This window comes from Condylostylus longicornis, unplaced genomic scaffold (assembly GCF_029603195.1).
Source record: "Condylostylus longicornis isolate FDR11 unplaced genomic scaffold, ASM2960319v2 ptg000148l, whole genome shotgun sequence".
Taxonomy (NCBI): domain Eukaryota; kingdom Metazoa; phylum Arthropoda; class Insecta; order Diptera; family Dolichopodidae; genus Condylostylus; species Condylostylus longicornis.
The window spans coordinates 2581641-2605868 of record NW_026578116.1 but is presented as its reverse complement, the minus strand read 5'-3'; the positions used below and the strand labels follow the sequence as shown (position 1 = coordinate 2605868).

The 24228-nt window shown below is 23.2% G+C and overlaps 2 protein-coding genes across 2 annotated transcripts in view; both read right to left on the bottom strand.

Moving 5' to 3' along the window:
- Positions 1-13926: 13926 nt before the first annotated feature.
- LOC129615801 (heparan sulfate 2-O-sulfotransferase pipe-like) overlaps positions 13927-24228 on the bottom strand; it is a 134499-nt gene continuing 124197 nt past the window's right edge. Inside the window, exons 3-5 of the mRNA XM_055531172.1 lie at positions 14821-15380; positions 14589-14743; positions 13927-14185 (exon numbers count right to left, since the gene is read on the bottom strand). Coding sequence (XP_055387147.1) covers positions 13998-14185; positions 14589-14743; positions 14821-15380 — 903 coding nt within the window. The 3' untranslated portion in view covers positions 13927-13997. The remainder of the gene's footprint in view (positions 14186-14588; positions 14744-14820; positions 15381-24228) is intronic.
- Positions 17315-22310, bottom strand: LOC129615793 (uncharacterized; the record flags this gene model as incomplete). Its single annotated transcript, XM_055531161.1, has 8 exons — positions 17315-17496; positions 17781-17935; positions 18564-19098; positions 19808-20112; positions 20782-21028; positions 21788-22075; positions 22134-22152; positions 22197-22310. Coding segments are annotated over 8 exons (1845 nt in total), but the record flags the coding sequence as incomplete, so codon positions are not given.

Genomic DNA, 24228 nt, shown 5'->3' with positions numbered 1-24228 from the left:
TAATCTGATGTGCAAATGGCCATCAGATTTAATCGTATATTTAGTCTGATGCCAATATGTATCACCGTCATTGTCAAAATTTCATTAGCTTTATCACTGTGTATACGGTTTAAAGTTCTATATAGAATACAATTTTTGTGAATACTCAATAGGACTATATACATACTCATTTTGAGTGGCGCTGTTTCAAATTAAGTGATACTTAATACTTAATAGTGTCCGTCAAAACAGTAGCTTGTTTTGTAATTTGTAAAAATTGTTTATAGCACTATGAACTCTATATACATGCACATTATTTGATTAATTTGGCAAAATGCTTTTCAATTTCTTTCCACATGTGCTATAAGAATCTTGTTTTTTTTTAACTTTAAATGTTTTTATACTGACAATTTCTTGTTGTTTCATAAATAAATTAATAAATTTAATGTAGCATTTCCCGAAATTATAACTTTCCGACTTGGTTCCGCAAGGTGGCTTGATTTCCTGTAAAACTTTAAATTTTTCGCACATTGGCAGCACTGTTGTTCATTTATATTTTTTGCAAGAATTTCAAGAGGAAATTTGAAAAATAATTTTAATATAAGTTTTACCGGATTTGATGCAAAAAATTGTTTGTAAATTTATAAGTTTATTTAATATTTTGTGATTTGCAACAAAAGGGTACAGAATCAGATTAATAACAAGCAACAACAACAAAAAATGAACATCAGTGTCTTTTTCAAATTTACAGTAATAAAATTCGCAGCGTTGCAGACATGTAGTAAATCAGTGTTTTTTTTTAATTTAAATTTTATTAAAATATACATAAATATAAGTTTACTAATTTGAAATTGAGTGGACAAAATACTTAAAAATATAGTAAGTGTTGAAAAATATGTTGTGAAAATTGAAGAAATGAACTACATTATTATTAAGAATTTCAACTTTGCTTCGTTCTTTGAAAAAAAAAAATGCTTAAATTTGGAGGCAAAGCATAAACCACTAGGTTTCAACCGTTGTGCATTTGTGATATCATTTCTATGACGGATAAAAAGTGTAAGTACAAAAATGTTTGAAAGTAATTCTTAAAACTAATTTTAAAAAAATTAATAAATTATTTAATTATATAATCGTTAATTCTAAGAACATGTTTTTTTAATAATACAATAAATTGTTGGTTTCCCTTTTTGTTTTTTTAATCAATTGTCTTTGGATATTCATCCGGTTTTAATTTTTCGATTTTAATAGCAATGTATTGTTTGTACAGACGTTGTTTACAAAATTCATAAAAATCAATTTCCCATGTGAAATTTTTTCTAACTAGTTCTTTGACTTCTTCACTAACTTTCGGTTTAAAATCATTTCGATTAATTTGTTGCCATTGCTCTGGATTTTCTACAAAAACAAACATAATGTACATTTTTCAAAGATACAGTTTTAGAATTTTTTCTAAATAATGATTCTTTACCATTATAAACTTGCATCGCATCTTTAAAATAACGAGGTAAATAATGTTCTAATACAGTAAATGTAACATTTACATTTTCCCAGGTACCAACAACCGTAAAATATTTTTCAACATTTTCTTTAGCTTTTTGAACAACTGATTCCGAGTTAAAAATCCTAAAATTGTTATTTGAGTTTAGATCATTAAATTGTAAATATGTATTATTGAAGAAGAAACGAAAAGAAAGCATTATAATTACAAAACTTTTTTAATATTATGGGAATAATTTATTCTTTTTAGGGTTTCCAAGAGCTAAGTTGTTAAAATGAAAAATTAGAAAAAAAATGTGATGGAAACTATTGGTCAGAAGACGGTATTTTTCACTAAGTATACAATGAGTTCCCGTATTCTCAGTATTAGGAACTCCCTAATATTGATGGATAAAATAAATTTGTAATTTGTATAATAATGCATTTGGCTTTTCGTTTCTAAAACTTATGTTAACTTTACTTTGGTTTTATCTCAATCGCTTGATGCATGTAAGTATAACATTTTAATCTTGAAAATATCTTTAATTTTACTCGCTTGTATAAATTTTTTATTTAATTACGGGATGAGATTCAACCATTTAAGTTAATTCAAACTTAAGCATAAATTTAATTCATACATGCAATCGAATTCTATACCACAAAAGAATCGAGCCTGTTGTCTGTGATCAAAAGCAAAGCCTGTTATCAATGGTATATATTGGCATTCAATGTTCCCTTGTAAAACACAGGATTCATATGTTTTTCTGTACCAGTTTTCTTTACCTTCAGCTGCTATTATTTTTTTATATCTTCTACCTTTAAGTGCATTATATAAATCTGTGCGAACATAATAATACCAACTTATAACACGTTCGATGGGATCTCTTATAAATGTTATATATATAGGTCGAGGTAAATTAAAACTTTTGAAATCAAGAAAAGGATGATGTTTTCCTATAAAAATTGCTGGTGGTTTCAAACCGACGACTTTTGTTGCAATTTGTTTTTGAATTTCCTTTGTAGCATCAGTATTACGGCCTTCAATAATCAAATGATTTTCGGAATTTGCAATTCTTAACCTATTTTTCTTTCTTATATTATTAATAAAATAAAATAAGGATATACTTCCACATTTTGGAATTCTAATATAATAAATAGTTTCAATGTCAGCATTATCGGAATTGTTCAATAGTTTTGAATTTAATATTGCAAGCTATTTGAAATAAAATTACAAATTACATTCATTGATTAGTGTATAACTTTGACGTTGATGCGTTAGAGAAAATATTTATTGATATTTATAAATTTAAATAAAAAATTCTTTTATAAAATTGCAGAAAGTATTCACAAAAGTAAATTTGTAGGATTAAACGCCAGTAAAATATATCGAAAGGAAAATAAGAATTAATTAAAGTAAAATACTAAAGTATTATATATGTGCGTATGTATGTAATGGTGCAATGTAGAAGAATTATTACAATAAGACGGTAAACTTAATGTTTAAGTTCAGTCGTTTATTTAAGAGTGTGAAAGTGGATGTTATGCAGAATCTCATCATACGAAGTTATTTTGGAAGTGAGTGTTTAAATTGCTTAAAGTATAATTTTGTTAGTGATTGCAATTATTTATGTAGGTATGTATGTACATATTTTAACATTTTTTTATTTTATTTTAATTTCAGTTTCAGTTTGTTTGAAAAATAGTTTTTAATTGTTGGTTGATGTTTTTTCCAAACCTTTCAATTTTAATAATTGTATTGTGGTTTTGCATGCGGTTCTATATTTTGATACAAATGTACGAATTGTTAGTAAGGGGATTAACAAAATCACAACACCTGACAAAGTTTTTGGCTAATTATTTTATGCAAATCAAAAATTAACAAATATTTATTGCTGTGTATTTATTTATTCAAATAAAAAGGTTTGGGTTATGTGAGAAAAAAATTTTTTTCTAAGTATACTACAGGTTTTGGCAAAAAATCATTAGAAAGAATTTGGTTCTTAAGTACTCAACATGACTATGGTCCTATGGGAAAATATTCTTGATGTTACAAAAGAAATAAGGCCTATGCAATAATTTATTATAAAATGTTATATATTTATTAATTTATTATATTTTAGATGTAGAACAATTTTGCAATTATTAAAAAATATTCAAATTCTCATTTGATCCCATTTTGTAAAGTTGAATTGCTATGTATTGTTTGTAAAGACGTTGTTTGCAAAACTTATAAAAATCAATTTCCCATGTGAAATTTCTTCTAACCAGTTCTTTAACTTTTTCACTAACATGTGGACGTAAATCATTTCGATTAATTTTTTCCCATTCTTCTGGGTTTTCTATAATAAAAAAAAATTATGCATGTGTGTACTTTCTTTGAATAATTGTTTTGTACCGTAGTAAACTTTCAAGGCATCTTTAAAATAAAGTGGTAAATAATTTTCTAATACTGTAAGTGTAATATTTGTATCTTCCCAGCTACCAACTACAGTAAAATATTTTTCAACATTTTCTTTAGCTTTTTGAGTAACTGTTTCGGAATTAAAAATCCTAAAATGTAAATTTGATTTAAGTTTCAATTTAATTTATCAATAAAACTTTAGAATTTCATGAAGGAATTAAGAAGGACAGTTTAAAAAGATTTACTTATAAAATTACATTAAACAAAAATATTTTATTCATACATGCATTCATATCCAATACCGCAAAAATATCTACTCTGTTGTCTGTAATCCAGGGCAAAGCCTATTGATAATGGTAGATATTGACATTCAATGTTTCCTTCTAAAACACACGATTCATATGTTTTTCTATACCAATTTCGTTTACCTTCTGCTTCTATTAATTTCTTATACCTTACACCTTTCTGTGCATTGTATAAATCTGTTCGAACATAATGATACCAACTTATGACACGTTCGATTGGATCTCTTATAAATGTAATATATATTGGTCGAGGTAAATTGAAAATTTTAAAATCAAGGAAAGGATGATGATTGCCTACGAAAATTCCTGGTGACGCCATTTTTGTGATTGCCTTTGCGATTTTTAATTGTTTATTAATAGTTTCATATGTTATTTTTAATTTAGCAGCCATTTGTGCTTCAAGATTTAAAGCACGTATATGATTTATTTTTTTCAGTTTTCGAATAAAATAAAATAAAGATATACTTCCACTTTTTGGAACTCTAATGCAATAAATTTTTTTTGTTTCGGCATTATCAGAATTATTCAAAAGTTTTGGATTTAACATTGCAAGCTATTTCAAAATAAAATTATAAATTTACTTATATATTGAAATTACTGTTATGTGTTTATATTTTTGGAATAAAATAATCTAGTATTATAAATTTTTTTTGTAGATTTCTTGGATACAAAATAAAAGGCCAAATCGTTGATACGTTACGGATATATACAGTCGTTTTTATTATAATGGCAATATTGGAACCCAAGAAATCTGCAAGTGATAATCTAGTAATTTATAACTTAATTTGCAATTTTGAATTTGATGCGTAAGAGAAATTAGTTTTTCTTCTTCACCATATAAATTTGCATATACCAAATTAACGGCAAAATCTATTAACAATTAGTGTAAATCAAGCAAGCGTATGTACATCAATTAAATTTTAAGAATGCGGTCGAACATAATATTTGAACTGATAGATATTTTGAATAAAAGATTAAAAGTAAAAAGATAATAGGTAAGCTTAATAAAATCAACTTTACTTCAATGAACTTGAATTACCTTTTGTAGTGAACTCGCATTATACCACAAACGTATGAACATTATGCAATTAAGCTATTAAAATTTACTGATATTTAAGATCAGTGGCAACCAAAAGATCATTTTAAGATTATGAAAAAATCTTAATTAGAGAAAAATGATTGTTCTTATCAAATATTTAAGCGTTAAGTAGTCAAATTACAAAGTTTAGCAAATATTTTTAAAAATAAACCTTTTGAAATTATTTTAATTACGTATGTATATGTACATACATATGTATATTATGCATTTTTTTTTATTTTTTTTTAAGTAAATACAATGATTAATTTAATTAATAACATTTGAATCTTGATTGGATTTAATTTTATCAAGTTTAATTGCAATATATTGTTTGTAAAGTCGTTGTTTACAAAAATTGTAAAAATCAATTTCCCATGTAAAATTTTTTCTAATTAATTCCTTAATTTCCTCACTAACTTTCGGTTTAAAATCATTTCGATTAATTTTTTCCCATTCTTCTGGGTTTTCTATAACAAAAAAAAAATTTATGCATGTATGTACTTTCTTTGAATAATTATTTTGTACCGTAGTAAACTTTCAAAGCATCTTTAAAATAAAGTGGTAAATAATTTTCTAATACTGTAAGTGTAATATTTGTATCTTCCCAGCTACCAACCACTGTAAAATATTTTTCTACATTATTTTTAGCTTTTTGGACAACTGATTCCGAATTAAAAGTCCTGAAATGAAGACGTAAGATATATACAGCTGCGGTTTTTGATTAAGCAACAGAGAATTTGTCGAAAAGGAAACAAAATATTTTTTATAATTAAATAATTTGAATAATATTTTTTAATTTTATTAAGTTTGCTGAACTACAAGCTTTGTATAAAATTTTAATTTACTACAGCTTATGTTGAATTTTTAACACCATAATTTGTTAAGTGAAATCAATATATGTAATTGTAAAAAAAGAATAGTTGTTTATATTGAATTGGAATTTCTGATCGAATTTTGTTTTAGTTTGTAATATAAAATTATAAAATAAGTAATTAAATTATAAATTTTAATTAAAGTTCTACTGCTTTGCTTTTGTTTCCATTATTAGACAAATATCATTTAAATAACTATAATTGAATGATGTTAAATAATTGAATGATTTTAAATATATTTTAAAATATATTCTTATGCTGTAATTTTAATTTAAGTAGTAGAAATTTGTTAAGATTTACTTGTATGTTTAATTTACATTTATAATTTACACATTTGTCATTAATTTAAAATATTCAAAATTTGTAATTTATTTTTAACCATATTATTATGTATGTACTTATTTTAAGATCATTCAATTATTATTTAATTTGAAATTGAAATTTTAAATATAAAACAAAATAATTCATACATGCAATAAAAATCTGGGCCACAAAAGAATCTACTCTGTTGTCTAAAATCCATAGTTGGTCCAACTGATAATGGTATATATCGGCATTCAATGTTATTTTGTAAAACGCATGATTCAAAAGTTTTTCTATACCAATGTTTTTTACCTTCCATTTCAACAATTGGAGGATATACATGTCCTTTGAATGCTCTATATAAATTGGTACGAACATAATAATACCAACTAATAACACGTTCAATTGGATCCCTTATAAAAGTAATATAAATTGGTTGAGGTAAATTAAATTTTTTAAATTCCAGAAATGGTTGATGTTTTCCTATATATATTCCTGGCGGTTTCATATTTGCAACAATATTGGCTACATTCTTTTGAACATCTTTTTCTCCAAGTGCAAATAAACGTTTGCTATCTCTTCCATGTTCAATTGTAATTGAATTTTTTTTCGAAATAGCCGCAATAAATAAGTATAAAGATATACTTCCACATTTTGGTATTTGAATACAATAAACAATTTGACTTTCTGCATTTTCAGTATTATTCAAAAGTTTTGTATTCAATAGAGAAAGCTAATTTTTTTTTAAATTATGTTATAAATTAAATACAGTACTATATTTATGTAATTATGTATATATATATGTAATATTAATTTAAAATTTTAAGTTTTATATTTAAGTGAATATATTAATCTGTTTTAATTTAAAATTAAACAGATTTTTGAATATCCGAAAATGATTTCAAGGCATAAAAGTCGAAACTTATAAAAACTCTTTAAATTTTAATTGAAACGTTTATTAATATTTATTAATATTGTTATTGAAATTGAAAATTGCTCAATTTACACAAAGGCTTGAATGGATTTTGAAAATTTTTTATCAAATTTAAAAATGGAAATATATTTGCATCTGTAATGTAGTCGTTCGTGTATTTTGTAGACTTGAATATTGAACTACAAGGAAATTTAAAAATAAACATTTAAGCAGTAAATTTAAATCAGAGAACTGGAAATTTTCAAAGCAAAAATTTAAGAAAGATTTATAAATGAAAAAATGGAATGAGCAAGAAAATAATTTGTAAATATGTGTGTAGGACCTAAATAATAATTTTCAGTATAGTGTACTTGAGCAATTTATAAATCATAAAATTGTTAATAATAGTCAAAAAGAAATTTGTAAAATAACTAAAAGTAATTATGTTTGAAATAGGCGCCGTGATTTGGTAAAGTTCACAAAAACAAAAAGTATTTCCTTAATAACCCCATATCAAAATTTTAATTTATTCAGATTTATAATTGCCAAATATTGTTTATACAGACGTTGTTTACAGAAATAATAAAAATCTAATTCTCCTGTGAAATTTTTGTATAAAATTTTCTTGATTTCATCACTAACTGTTGGTTTCTTTTTATTTCTATTTATATTTACTAATTCTTTTTTATGTTCTAAAAAGAAATATTTTTAAATATAATCTTGGTGTAACTTTTATGTTTTGTTATTTGTCTTACTTTTGAATAAATCCAGAGCTCCTTTAAAATATTTGGGTATATAATGTTCAAGAACTGTTAAAGTTATTTCAGTATCTTCCCATGAACCAACAACAGCAAAATTTCTTTCAACATTATCTTTTGCCATTTGTATAGCAGTTGGTGAACCAAATCGTCTATAATTGATATATTTTGATTTGTTTCAATTATCTACAATAATTGTAATTCATTTTATCTGTCTTACTTACAGACATGCTTCATTATTTCCACAGAATTGAATACTTTGCCTTTTATAATATTGAAATCTTCTTGAATTCATTGGTATATATTGACATTCCATATCACTTTTAAGAACGCATTGTTCAAAAGTTTTTTTACGCCAAATTTTTTCACCGCCATCTCTTATCATTTGCTTAACAAAATGTGTTCGGTTTATAGCATTATACAAATCACTACGAAGATAATAAAACCAACTAATTTCTTTTTCAATTGGATTACGTATTAAACTCATATATATTGGTCGTGTTAAATTAAAAATCCTATATTCAATGTAATTTTCATGCATTCCAATAAATACTGTGTTTTCTCCGTTTGCAATTGATTCAAGAACATCAGTTTCTTGTTGATAAAACGATGGTAATGGATTATCTCTAGGCGGAGCTTTACGTGATAATATCTTAAAATTATTTCTGAATTGTAAATAAGTTTGGATAAGTTCAATCATAGCTTGACTACCAGTTTTTGGTACTCTCATAAAATATACCATATCGAATTTTGCATCTTTTGTATTATTCAATTTGTTCACATTTAATTTATGTAACTGCATAACATTTTGTAGGATTTTGAAAGGGATATATAAATTTTTAATAATTATTGTAAATAATTTTAATTGTAACTGTTTATGTTGTTAAATTATATTCATTTAACTAAGAAATTGGAATAAATGGAATACTGTATGTTGAGAAAATTTCGGGAATACTAAAATTTATGTACTGTTCTTTAAGATTTATGTTGAAATTTTTAAATTTAATAAATTTTATAATTTTAAAGTATATATCGTAAAATTAGAATATAATAGGAAATTAGTGTATTTTTTAAATATAATATTAACATAATTATTGAATTCCTACAAAAATTATTTATTTTTACAAATTTCATAAAATTGTAATTTTCATATTTCTAGAATAAAAATGTAGAGCTCGAATCTAAATTGCCCAATCTAAATCTAATTTGCTCAAAATTATAAAGAAATAAAAATATTTGAGTTATTTTTTTACATTAGATAAAGAATGTTATTTCTCTAACAAAATAAATTAATAATTTCTTTAAAATTAAGAACAATACAGAATGTTGAAAAACACACTTTTTAGAAATTCTAAAATTGGCAATTAGTTACAACTACAAAGTAGTGAAAATTAATAATAATAAACCATCATAGACTTTTTGCAATATATTGAAATTTGATTACATATAAAAAGTAGTTAAAGAAAAAAGAAAATTCACACGGTTGTTATGATTTACCATTTCCTAGTTATTGATTTCAATCACTAATCATTTTCGCTTGGTTAGAAAAAACAATTGTTTTTTGTTCTGTTATTTAATAATAAATTTTAACAATTTAGAACTGTTCTAAAATAATTAAGAACTGTTCTAAAATAATTAAGAACTGTTCCGAATAAGCATAAAAAATATTAAACACGAAGTTTATCAGGGCTGTCAATAAACGGAAACTATTTTATTTTTCAAAATAGAAACCATTGCAAATTTAACAATTTTAATTGAAATTTTACACCTACTAAATATGTTTCGGTATTTCCCATGTTCATTAAAAAAAACTTATCAAAATATGTAATTTATGAATTTGATTAGCATCTATCCTATTATACTTAAGACAGTGTTCTGGTTAAGACACAAAGGTATACTAATCAGGGCTGTGCGTTATGTTTGATGAAAATATGCATTTAATTTTTATGATCATTATTTTCATTTTTCAATAAAACTTTATTTTGCTCCCAAATCTAATCGTCAAATTAAATAACGCTTCTTTCAAAATTCATAATTATTTTATTGTATAATTTTAATTAATAATATTTGGATATAATAAGGGTCTTAATTTATCCATTTTTAGTGCAATATACTGCTTGTATAGACGTTGTTTACAAAATTTATAAAAATCAATTTCCCATGTGAAATTTTTTCTAACTAGTTCCTTAATTTCTTCTCTAACACTTAATCGTAAATCATTTCGATTAATTTTTTTCCATTCTTCAGGATTTTCTAGAAAAACAAAAATCAATTTTATAAGTTTATGTATGAAATGTTTTTGTTCCATGTACCATAAAAAAGTTTCATAGCATTATTGAAAAATCGTGGTAAATAATTTTCTAATACTGTAAGTGTAATATTTGTATCTTCCCAACTACCAACTACAGCAAAATGTTTTTCAACATTAGCTTTAGCACGCTGAACAACCTTTTTTGAATTGAAAACTCTATAACAAAAAAAATATTAAATAAGATTTAAGCAAAACTTAATATAATAGATTCGAATTCGTACAAACAATCAAAATCTACACCACAAAAATATCTGCTTTGACTTCTATAATCGAGTGCTTCACCAACTCTTAATTGTTCATATTGACATTCAGGGTCACCCCGTAAAACACATGTTTCAAATGTTTTCCGATACCAATTTTTTTTTCCTTCAGCTTTTATTATTGGAATATATCTTATACCATCAACAGCTTTAAATAAATCAGTTCGAACATAATAAAACCAACTTATAACACGTTCAATTGGATCTCTTACGAAAGCAATATAAATAGGTCTTGGTAACTTAAATTTATGAAAATCCATAAATGGATCATGTTTTCCTACTACAATACCTGGTTTTTTCATAGACACTGTTACATTAGCAACTTTTTTTTGAATATTTATTGCATTATGTGTTAGAAATTCTTTACTATAAATTTGATTGTCTCGATTTAATACCGAAAAATTATTATGACGTTTTGCGTTCTCAATAAACCAATACAAAGATATACTTCCAGTTTTTGGTGTTCGAACGCAATAAATAACTTCAATTTCAGCGTTTTTAGTATTATTCAAAAGTTTCGGATGCAATTGTAAGAGCTATTATTAAAAAAAAAAAATGATATGTGATATAAAATTATAATTTTAGTATTTCATATAAAAAAAATTTCTGTTTGGAACAATATTATTACAGAAACGATTTAGTGAGGAAAAGAAGCTTCCTGATATTTTTTTTTTTGTTTTTCTGGAGTTTAGTTTTACATATAGGAATAAGTGAAATTTTAGTATATTATAAAAATAGAATTATTTTATTTTAAAAGCTTTGTAATTATATTGAAATAAGCATACCGAATTTAGAAGTGGTAAAAAGATAGATACAGTTCCTGCAAAATCAATTTGATAAAATCTTTATTATCTATATTGAAGAAAAATCTTAAAAATTCATAGATAACTAAGTAAATTTTTGGAAACCTACCCATATGAATGAGCCGTTTCCTACAAAAATATTATCGTACCTTGGAAACCTACCCATATGAATGAGCCGTTTCCTACAAAAATATAACCGTACAAATATAATATTTAAAGCAATTGAGAAAATTGAAATTCTGTATGAAGTTTTAATCATCAACCCCAGGAAAGCAATATTATTGAAAATACTATTGAAGTTAAAAACCGAATATCTTGGAGACGCGATAGATGTTCATATAATACACCAATTATAAGGATACTATAAAACTTAAAATTTGAAGTATTATGGATGTTAAAAGTTACAAGACTTTGCAGATTGCATCAGTTTGCAGTATGGTAAGAACTAATTCTGTATATGTTTGTTAAATCTAAATTAAAAGTTTTATTTTCAAATATAAATTTTATTTGCAACAACTTGCTTTATTTAATAATAATTATTTTATTTTCCTTTTTTTTTTTAGTAATATATAATACATTGTGACAGAGCAAAAAAAAAAAGAAGAAAAAAACACTATTATATAAGACAATAAGAAATTTTAAAATTTGCATCTTTAAAACTTGAACAATGAATGATGAAATCTTAAATAAATTACATTCTTATTGAATTTCTTAAAATATGTTATAAACTTAAATACTATATTATATACTTAAAATTAATTTTATATATATAATTATATTTTTTTTATATAATTATCTAAAAAAAATACACAAAAAAAATTCTAAACAATTAATAACGACATTTTAAAATAGATTTTGTTTTTTTTTGTCATAAATACGCGATAATTAAGTTTTACGAATTATAAAATTAATTTAAAATAATAAAATAAAAAAAATGTGTGTATATATATATATAAATATATAATTATGTACATAATATATAATATTGTATTTATTATATAATTTAAGATCACATTTCTCTATAATTAACAATTTTAAATAAAAGTAATAATAATATAAAAATAAAAAAAAAATATAAAATAATGTTTTATCAAAGATCATTGTTAACATTGGGACGATTTCGTTATATTTATGAAATACAAATAAATTTTGCAAATAATAAGCTAGACAATATTTTATAAAATATTTAAAAAAATTATATAAAAAGTCGTCTACCAAATATAAGAATTTACATTAACATTACTTTTTTATAATTTTGCTACAATTTTGCAGAAAGTAAAATATTGTAAATATTTGTTGTACGAGTAATATTGAAAATAAGTAAATATTGATTTAAGTCAACTTGTTTAATTCTTAAAGAATAAATTTTTAGTATTCGTTCAGTTTTTTGCAACAAATTTTTGCAAACACAAATATGCATATATAAGATTTAGATAAGAAGTTTCAAGTTAGAACTTCAAAAACTAATTTCGTTTACTGAAATGTTTAGTAAAAAGTAGAAAGCAAGTTTGAATTTTGGTAGAAATCCAAACAAATAATAATTTTTCAATAAAAATTTTCATAAATTTAAGATGAATTATTAATATGATTTATAACTGGTATTAATTCCATAAGTTAAAATTTCGGATATCATATTGAAGCTTATTTGCTTTATAAATATAACGCACATAAATATTTTTATTTAAATAAATCCTTACATAACCAAATTTCTGTAATATTTTTAACTTATTTTTAAACTAAGCCAAAGTAAATTGATAATTTCTTTATTACATATTGTAATGTATAGTATAAATGAAATTTGGATAATAGGAAAAAAAATTATTATAAAATTTTGTTTCTTTCAATTGTATTATTATATTAAAATATATTTTAAATAATTTTTATTAAAATATAAAAAATTTATTTAAAAATTTTCTGATAGACCATATCCTATTTTTACGAATATTTAATTAAGATGGAACTGTCGTATAAGTTTCTAATAAATTATGCAAATATAAAATATATAATTAAATATATAATAAAAATAAAATATTTTACTTTGTAAATAAGGAATAATTTGTAAAATTTGAATTTAACTTTTAATTACTAAAATTACTAAATTTCTGTTTTTTTATAATTAAAGTTGTGTTATAATTTCTTGATTTGTTAATTTTTTAACGCAAGTAATAGAAGAGTAAATAATTGAAATAGACTTTATTTATTGTTTGTTATATTTTTGTTAAAAATACTAGACTGTATCTATCAATTTCAAATATAATGTAGCTATTAATTATAAGAAAACAATATTTTAAATTTTAATATCATATTGAATGTTAATTTAATCATGTTTCCAAGTTTTCTAAAAAATTAAAATATATTTTTGTTAAAATTAAAATTTAAATCTTAATATAAAGCAAAAATAAAGCAGATCAATTATTTCCATCATATTAAGTCTCTTGAAAATCGTAAAAATAGAATTTTTTTCCGTTTGAAAATATAATAATATTGTATTGTTCGTTTTACATAATAAATTTAGAATTAAATAATAATAAAATTAAATTAAGGTCTATCACTTAGAACTCGATCTGGTAAATTTACTGCTAAATACTGTTTATAAAGTCTTTGACGACAGAATTGATAAAATTCAATTTCTTTTGTAAAATTTCTTCTAACAATATCTTTAACTTCTTCTGTAACTGGCGGTTTAAATGCATTTTTATTTATTTTAGCCAAATGTTCAGCACTCTCTAAAAATATATATTTATTTAATATTATGTTATAAATTAAAATATGTAGATAATTGTTAAGTTTTCAATTGATTATTATTATAATACGTAATCTATATGTATGTAAATGAATTTTCACGTATTTTACTCTATAAATCTAGAATAGATATGATTTTCTATGTAATTCTATTTAGATTTCGTTTAAGAAATTTTAATATAAATTTAAATTGAATTACTTTAAGTCAAATGTTAGAAAATTTATCAGAAAAAATAACTTATTTATAAGGATTTTTTTCGATTTTTTAAAAGTAGAATATTGCTGCATTAGGCAATTCTAAATTTTTTTTTTTCCAAAAAATACTTCTTTAAACAGCATTTATTTTTTTAAAATTTGAATGTAAATACCATAAATATTATTGTATACCTTGATATATTTCATATGCTCCAGAAAAAAATCTTGGTATATACTTTTCAAATACAGATAAAGTAGCATTTAAATCTTCTAATACACCAACAACTGCATATTGAGATTCAACAGCATATTTAGCTCTTTCTAAAGCTCCTACTGTATTAAATGGCCTAAAATAATAATATAAAACTTGTAAAATTAATATTTTTTTTTCTATTATATGTATAAAATTTTAATAAAAACTTACGTGCATTCATAATCATGACCACAAAAAAATAATGTTTGTCTACGATGATCACCGATACCTTCATGTGTAACACCTTGTGTAAATGTACATTCTTTATCACCCATACGTACACATGTTTCAAAATCTTTTTTTAACCATGCTGGATCTGGTAATGGTAATTCTGGAAATGCTGCTTTCCTTTCAACAAAATACCATGGTGCTCTTACATAATAAAACCAACTAATAACACGTTCAATTGGATCACGAACAACATTTATATAAATTGGTGTTGGTAAATTAAATTTTGTAAAATTTGTATAACAAACATGTTTGATAAATACTGATGGTTCCGGTAATTCTGTAATTACTTCAGCTAATTCCTGTTGTTGATCATCACCTAAACGTATTGTTTCAACACGTTGTACAGCATCACGATGAAATTGAAAATCATTACGTACAGCTAAACGTCGTAATAATTCCATAAATGTTTGACTACCAACTTTTGGTACACGATTAAAAAATAAAATTTCCATTCCAGCTTTCAATGTATTATTTAGGTCACGAGAATTTAATAATTGCATCTAATTTGATTTTTTTTTATATAGTTGTTATACAATATTATGTTGTCGTTGATATTTCGATAGATTCGATAATGTTAAAAGATTTTTGTTTTTATTTTGTTAATTTTATTCCGAACAGGACGAATGACAGAACAAAAAATTTGTCATTTTGATATTGAATTTTATTTTTCGTTTTTATATATTTTTTATTATTATTATTTTATTTAGGATGTCAATTATGTTGATAGGAAATTATTAAATTCAGTAGATTTGAAAGGATATGAAATTATAAAAAGGATTGTTGTTTTTTTTTTGTGTTCAATGATGATGATAAGAATAAAAGTATGATAATAATAAAAAGAAAATGAAATTTTAGGATTTTAGGATTTTAAAGTTTGATGATTTGAAAATATGGATAAGGATTATTAAATTTAATGTTCGTAGAATAATTATTATAGAGTTGTATAGATGATGCACGTAGATAATAGAGTCATAATATGATGAATGAAAATAAAAAAGAAGAAAGAAAGAAAAAGAAAAAAAATATTAATTAATATATTTGAAAAATAATGAAAAATAATATTAATAAAAAAATATTTAAAAAATTTAAACTTTATTAAATAAGTTTTCTGTTATAATAAGAAAACTTGTTGATTGAAGTATTTTTAATATTACGTTATTAGTAATTCTGTTTAATACTATACTTGTGTTGTTTGATTGAGTATTGTGTTTGTGTGTTGCTTCCATTTCTTCCACTTTATTGTTTGTATTTACAAATATATTTAATTATAAATTAGATTAATAAAATTAAGTTTTTTTATATTGTTATATTTACATTGTGTGTCTAATAATTATGCTAATTATTTAATAATCATTAACTTATTAAATGTATAATAATTATGTAATATAAAAAAAAATAAATTTATTATTGTATAAAAATGTTATGTTATGTGTAAAACAAAGCAAGATAAAAATAATTTTGATATTAAATTAATATTATATAATGTTGTACATATAAATTTATACATATTTATGTTATAATCTACAATTATGTGTTTATTTGTATCTAAAATTTATTTAAAGTAAAATGTTTAATTATAATTTTTTTTTACAATAGTGTACATTATGTATTTCAAATACACTTAAATAATATAAAATTTGATGTAAATTTTGTGTAAATATTAGTTTAATTTAAATTATTTACTAATAACCTAAATGTAAATTAAGAGTCAATTCCACTTATTAAGAATTTATATTTGTATTATTATTTATTTTGATAAGATATATTCAGGAGGCTATCAGGAATTTATAAGTTAGACTAATTAAATTTTATTTGATATAAAATTTAATTAGCCATTTTGTTATAAAGTTCTTATTACTTTATTATGTGTTAAGATGTTTGTATATTCAGAAGAATAACATAGATTTAATTAACAATATCCGTGACTAGTATCCGTGACTATAAATTGTAACAATATTGTATTACGATGCTATTTAGCAATTTCAACTAAAAAATTGAATTACGTATACATATTGTGTTACTGCAATTTCGATGCGGGCGTATATCTAAACGTTTAAGTATAGAACGTGATAGAATTTTGATTAAACAAAGATTAAGAACGTTTAAATTTTTAACAATATAGGGTACATTTTAAGGATAGGGAGCAATATTATTATTTTTCAGAGATAGGGAATATAAGCAATTAATATCAAATAAAATAATTTAAAAAAAAAATAGTTTTCTGAGTTTTTGATCCACATTTATATATTTTATATTAAGCAATTTGTACATGTATATTATACAAATATTATGTACAATATATATACATATATCCTTTAATACAATAATATATTCTTTAACACGCCTGTAAGTATAATTTAAATTTTGTTTTTACAAATACGATTTTATGCCATTAGAATTAGGAAATTTATTTTTAATTTTTTTTTTTGCTTTTTTATATAAAATCAATTTTTTTATCCACAACTAAGGCTAAATATTGTTTATAGAGTCGTTGTTTACACCATTCATAAAATTCAATTTCTTGAGTGAAATTTTTTCTTATTAATTCTTTAACTTCTGGATAAATTTCAGGTTTCATTTTATTCTTATTACGATTTGTTATTTGGTCATAGTGCACTATTTGTTTTTATAAGAAAAGAAATATGTATTTAATTAAAATTTTTTTTCTGTTTTTTAAAAATAACATCCGCATTATATTAGATTTAAGTATTTATTATAAAAAAGATAGGGGATCAACTATAGAAATTATATTTATTTTAAAAAACGCAAAATCAAATGTATGAAATTGTTATAAAAACTCACACTAATGATTTCTTTTGTGTTTTGTCTATAATGCGATGATTAATATAGTCTCTAATATATTACGGATGTAAATAAAAATATAAAATTATTTTAATTACTATAAAATATTTCTGTTGCTCCTCTAAAATATCTTGGAATATAATGTTCGAGTACAGTAAGTGTAATATTTGTGTCTTCCCATGATCCAACAACAGCAAATTCTTTTTCAACATTCTGTTTAGCTATTTGTACAGCTCGTGGTGAATTAAATGGTCTTTAATAAAAGTATAAAAACAAATCAAATGCAAAAAATATCGCTTAGATCAAAATACTAAAAATATCACGAATTTAATATTTTGTTGATAACAAAAAAATTAAATAGAAATTTTTAAAATTATTTCTATTTAATTTTTCTTTTACAATATTTCTTAAAAATTGAAAATCTTCACTGCTATATTAAACAGTAAGAAAACATAAATATTTCTTTAATATTTTCAATATTTTGTTATTTAAAAAAGTAGTTGTGTTAAAATCATGTCTTTAATTAAGTAATAAACTATAAAAATTTTATAAAACTATTTTGAGAAGGATAATTGTATATTTTAATTAATGATATTGTGTAACTGATGTTTAAATTTTTTGTAAAAATAATTTTTGTTATAATTGCTCCTAAATTTATGGATTTCGATTAGTCGTTTAAAGTCAGGAATTTCAAATATTTTGATAAAATATTAATATAAAAATATAATATGTAATTATGTAATAAATTATAGTATTCGTAGAATTCAAATCAATTGTACAAAATTTTAATTATTTCGCAGATTATATTAACTAAAATTTTAAAATTCAATTTCAAACGAAATTTTTGCCACAAGTTCAAATACTTTAGAATAAAAACTTACAGACAATCAGGATTATGACCACAAAAGAATAAAGTTTGACGACGATGATCTCCGACAGTATCTTTAACAGCATCAACTTCATAAACACATTCAGGATCATGTTCTACAACACATTTATTAAAATCTTTTTTCCACCATTCTTCTGGTGGTATTTCTGAATCTGGAAATTGGGTAAAAAAACCAACTGCTTTCCATGGTGAACGAGCATAAAAATACCAACTTATAACACGTTCAACCGGATCACGTACTAAATTAAAATAGATTGGCTTTGGTAAATCTAATTCTTTAAAATTAATCCAAGCAATATGATCATAATAAATTCCAAAACCTATATCAATTATATAATTTGCAATTTCAAGTTGTTCCTCTCTACCCATTTGTCTTGAAATTGTTTTTCTTGGTGGATTACTTTTCATTTTAAATTTATTTTCTTTTGATAAATATTTTAATAATTCTAGCATAGATTCACTACCAGCTTTTGCAACCCGATTAAAAAATATTGTTTCAATTTCAGCTTTTTTTGTATTATTAACAACTTGATAATAAAGTTCAAAATTTGAAAGCTGCTAAAATAAATTAAATTTAAAATGATAAAATATGAAAATAATTAATTAAAAATTTGTAGCAAATTATAAAACATCGCAAATATTTTTAAAGCGAAGCTGCTAAAATAATATACATATTTATGTATTATTTAATTTGCATCACAAAATGTAAAATATATAAAATGTAAAAAAATTAAATTTAATGTTTTTTTTAATTTTTAATTAAAAAACATAGAATAAGGCAAAACTAAGATGCTGTTGAATTTTGTAGTTTTGTAAATTCCCAATTGGTAAATTAATCTAAAATGGTGCATTGGCATCATCAACATGGTGGTGTATTTATATAAGTGAAGATAAGCATCATATTATGCTTCAAAATTTTTCATTTTTGGAACTATTTCTTAATTAATATAAGGAATTGCTTAAGAACAATTGGACTTTTTAGATTTATAAATTCTTAAGCCAAAAAATATATTTCTTGAAATTCTAATTAAATAAAAGTATTTGGAACTTGTCACAATTTCAAAACAAGATTTTCATATAACAAATTCATTTTAATTAAAATTTTGTACAATTGATTAGTATATGATTAAAATTCTTTGTATTTAATTGATGTCTTTAAGACGATTGCATTTAATTGATATTAGATTCGAATTTGTAGTTTCAGATATTAAACTAAATTAATTTAAACTTACAAACAATCAATATTTTGACCACAAAAGAATAATGTTTGACGTTTATAATCTACAAGAAAATCTGTAACAACAAACGGTTCCCATAAACATTCATTATCATGATTAAGAACACATTTATTAAAATCTTTTTTAAACCATTCATCTTTTGGTATCTCTAAATTAGGAAATAATCGGAATGCAACAGAATTTCTATATCCAGATCTTAAATAATAAAACCAGCTTATAATACGTTCAACTGGATCACGCACCAAATTAAAATAAATTGGTTGAGAATAATTAAAACGTCGAAAATCAATATAATTCATATGCCTTAAATAAACCAAAGATATATTTAAATTAAAAAGTTCTTCAATAAATTTTTTTTGATGATCATCACTTAGTCGTCTTTCCATTTTTTGTTTTGGTTTGCTCATATGTACTCTAAAATTATTCAGTTTACTTAAAATCAAGAGTAATTCATACATTGCTTCAGTACCGGCTTTTGCAACTCGATTAAATAATAATATATCAATTTCAGCATTTTTTGTATTATTTAAATCATCAGAATTTAATTTCAAAATCTGTATATAATTGAAGAATAAAAAATTATCAGAAATAAAATAAAAGATTTTCATCCGGGTTATTACAATAATTTATATTTATTTTTTGAATTGATCGCGCGTTTGAAGGAATGAAAATTGATATTTTTGGAATCCGAAAAAATTAATGAATTAATTAATTTTATTAATAAATTTTTATTTTAAGAGGAGAGTGGTAAAATATATATGAAAAATTCCTGCATTCTGTTATTCAATGCATTAAGATAAATGAAAACTTATTTACAAAATTTGTTTAAGAATTCGCGTTTTGTAAAATAGAATAAATTATAAACACAGTCTGAGCTCAAAATGTAGTAATACGATATTAATACACGTATCAGCTACCCACTAGCTAGCATGTTTTAATACCGTATTCAGTTTATATAGAATTTAGACTTACAAGCAATCAATATTATGGCCACAAAAAAATAATGATTGTCTAACATAATCTCCACGAAAATCTTGTACAATAAATGGTTCCCATTGACATTCCAAATCATGATTAATTACACATTTATTAAAATCTTTTTTAAACCATTCTTCACTTGGTAATTCTAAATTAGGTAGCAATCGAAATGCAATACCATTCCTGTATCCTGATCTTACATAATAGAACCAACTTATAACACGTTCAATTGGATCACGTACTAAATTAAAGTAAATTGGTTGTAAATGTTCAAAATATCTAAAATCAATATAATTTATATGTTCTATATAAGCCAATGATACATTAAATTTAAGAAATTTTCCAATAAAATGTTTTTGTTCTTTTGGATTTAGCCGCCTTTTTACATTTTTTGTTGGTATATTCAGAATCACTTCGAAATTATTTATTCGACCTAGAGCCGATAATAATTCATACATTGCTTCGCTTCCGGCTTTTGCAACTCGATTAAAAATTAATCTATCGATTTCAGCATTTTTGGTATTATTCAATTCATCGGAATTTAGTTTTGATATCTGCGTTAATGGAAAAATCGAGAAAAATATCTTGAGATGAAAATATTTTGATTGTTTTCACTTAATATTCAAATTCTATTTAAGTTTAATCGATGGCATCAAGGAAAAACAATTTTGTAATCGAAACTGATAATATTTGGGAAGGCTTATGAAATTTTGCTTAAGAAGGAAACGTTATTAAAATTAGAATCCCGAAAATTAAGTCAAATGCAACAGTGCAATGAAATGCAAATGAAAGTTCCTGCATTTTAAAAGAATTGTTAAAAATATACCAAAAGATTAATTCAAATCAATATTGTGTAATACAAAAATAATATAAAATTGAATTTCGATATAAGACTAGTTGCAAAATCCAAGATTTACCAAGCTAAAAATTATTACAGTTCTATATATCCTTGAAATTCAAAATTCAAATGTTATTGAGTATTGATAAGAGACTTACAGACATTCAGGATTATGACCACAAAAGAATAAAGTTTGACGGCGATAATCCCCGGCAGTATCTTTTATAGCGTCAACTTCATAAGTACATTCAGGATCATTTTCTACAACACAATTATTATAATCTTTTTTCCACCATTCTTCTGGTGCAATTTCTGAATCTGGAAATTGGGTAAAAAAACCAACTGCTCTCCAAGGTGAACGAACATAAAAATACCAACTTATAACACGTTCAACCGGATCACGTACTAAATTAAAATAAATTGGTTTTGTTAGTCCTAAATCATTGAAATCTATCCAAGGAACATGATCGTAATAAATTCCGTAATCTATATCAATGATATAATTTGCTATTTCGAGTTGTTCTTCTCTACCCATTTGTCTTGAAATTGTTTTTCTTGGTTGATTTCTTTTCATTTTAAAATTATGTTCTTTCGATAAATATTTTAATAATTCTAGCATAGATTCACTACCAGCTTTCGCAACTCGATTAAAAAATATTGTTTCAATTTCAGCTTTTTTTGTATTATTAAGAGTTAGAGAATAATTTTCAATATTTGAAAGCTAAATTTAAGAAAAAATTATATATGAAATATTCGTATACAAAAAATTATGTAATTTGTAGCAGATTGAAAATTTCAACATTGCAAATAATTTGGAAGCTAGGCTGCTAAGAAGTATCTGTATTCATGTGTTATTTAATTTGCATCGCAATATATTAAAATTACAAAAATTTAGCAGAAAATAATGTACCTATATTCTAAAATGAAATTTAGTCTGGTTTAGCTAAAAACAATGGATAACATTTTTCATTCATCAACATTTAAATATGTCTGATTATATTATGGGTTTTTAATCGAACATGTTCGATTGATGTTTGAAATATCAAAACTCCTGAATGACTAAATTGATGGGTTCTAAGAAGAATTTAATAAAATAAATTTTCAACTAAAATAATTTAATTTATTTTTTCGAAAAATTGGAAACTCCTAAGGAGCAGAATTATTTAATTAAATTTTTAATTTCATTAAAAATTAAAAAAAATTAATAAATTTTAGATTATTAAAATTAAGTTATTAATTTATTTTATAGTATGTTGATAAAATTTTTGATAATAAACTTACAAACAATCAAAATCATGTCCACAAAAGAAAAGTGATTGCCTACGGTAATCTCCGCTACTATCTACAACTGTAAATGGTTCCCATAAACATTCACGATCGCGATTATAAACACATTTATTAAAGTCTTTTTTAAACCATTCTTCTGTTTGTAATTTGAAATCAGGGAAGCTTTGAAATTGAAGGGCATTTTTAAGTGGTGCTCTCCTATAAAAATACCAACTTATAACACGTTCAATTGGATCACGTATCAAATTGAAATAAATGGGTTGTGGATAATCGAAATCCCTAAAGTCGATATAATTCTGATGTTCTACATAAACTGTAGAATCGCCAAATTTACTAATTGTTTCAACTAGTTTCCCTTGTAGTGTTTTATTCAATTGTCTTGCATGAAATTTTTGTGGTGGATTCTCTTCTAAAACAAAATTATTTATGTTTTGTAAAATTTCTATTAATTCAATCATTGCTTCGCTACCAGCTTTTGCAACACGGTTATAAAATAAAATATCGACTTCAGCATTTTTTGTATTATTTAAAGCGTTGGCACTCAAATTAAAAATCTGTTTTTAATTAAAAATTAGAAGAATAAGTTAAATCAAATGTAATTCAATATATGTACGACTTTGTTCTTTAACTAATATGATGCGCGCCAAAAGAAATGGTAACTTTTGTAGTCTAAAATCGAAGGGTTAATATTGTATATGCATAGTCAAATTCTAGATTATAAATTTGTGCGCTAGAAATTGGGATTTGCAAAGACATTGTGTCGAAAAGAGGAGTTGTAGAATAGGAAAATTATGAATCGAAACTAAACCACATCCCCACCAATAAATAAGCAAATAATTTTTCTTGAAAAAATTTTTGAAAAACTAGTTATAAAATTTTCAAGCTCGAGGTTATGCAGTTTGTAGTTAATTAATTGTAATTGCATTTTCAAAACCATTTGAAATTTAAAATATTTTAGAATATTTTTAGAAATTCTTACAATATTTTAAAATGTAGACAGCAGATATGTAGCTGTTGGCAAATTAAGATTTTAATAAAATAAATCTATTTTCATTAAGGCAATATTTCCTATCAAAAATTTATGAATCAAAGTAACATCCCAATATGGCTTGGATTATTTCAAATTAATATTAGAGAATATTGATAAAATTTATGATAAAATTTAAAATTAAAAATAATATAAAACTTACAAACAATCTGGTTCATGGCCACAAAAAAATAATGATTGTCTACGATAATCTCCACTACTATCTTTAACAGTAAATGATTCCCATAGACATTCAGGATCATGATCCATAACACATTTATTAAAATCT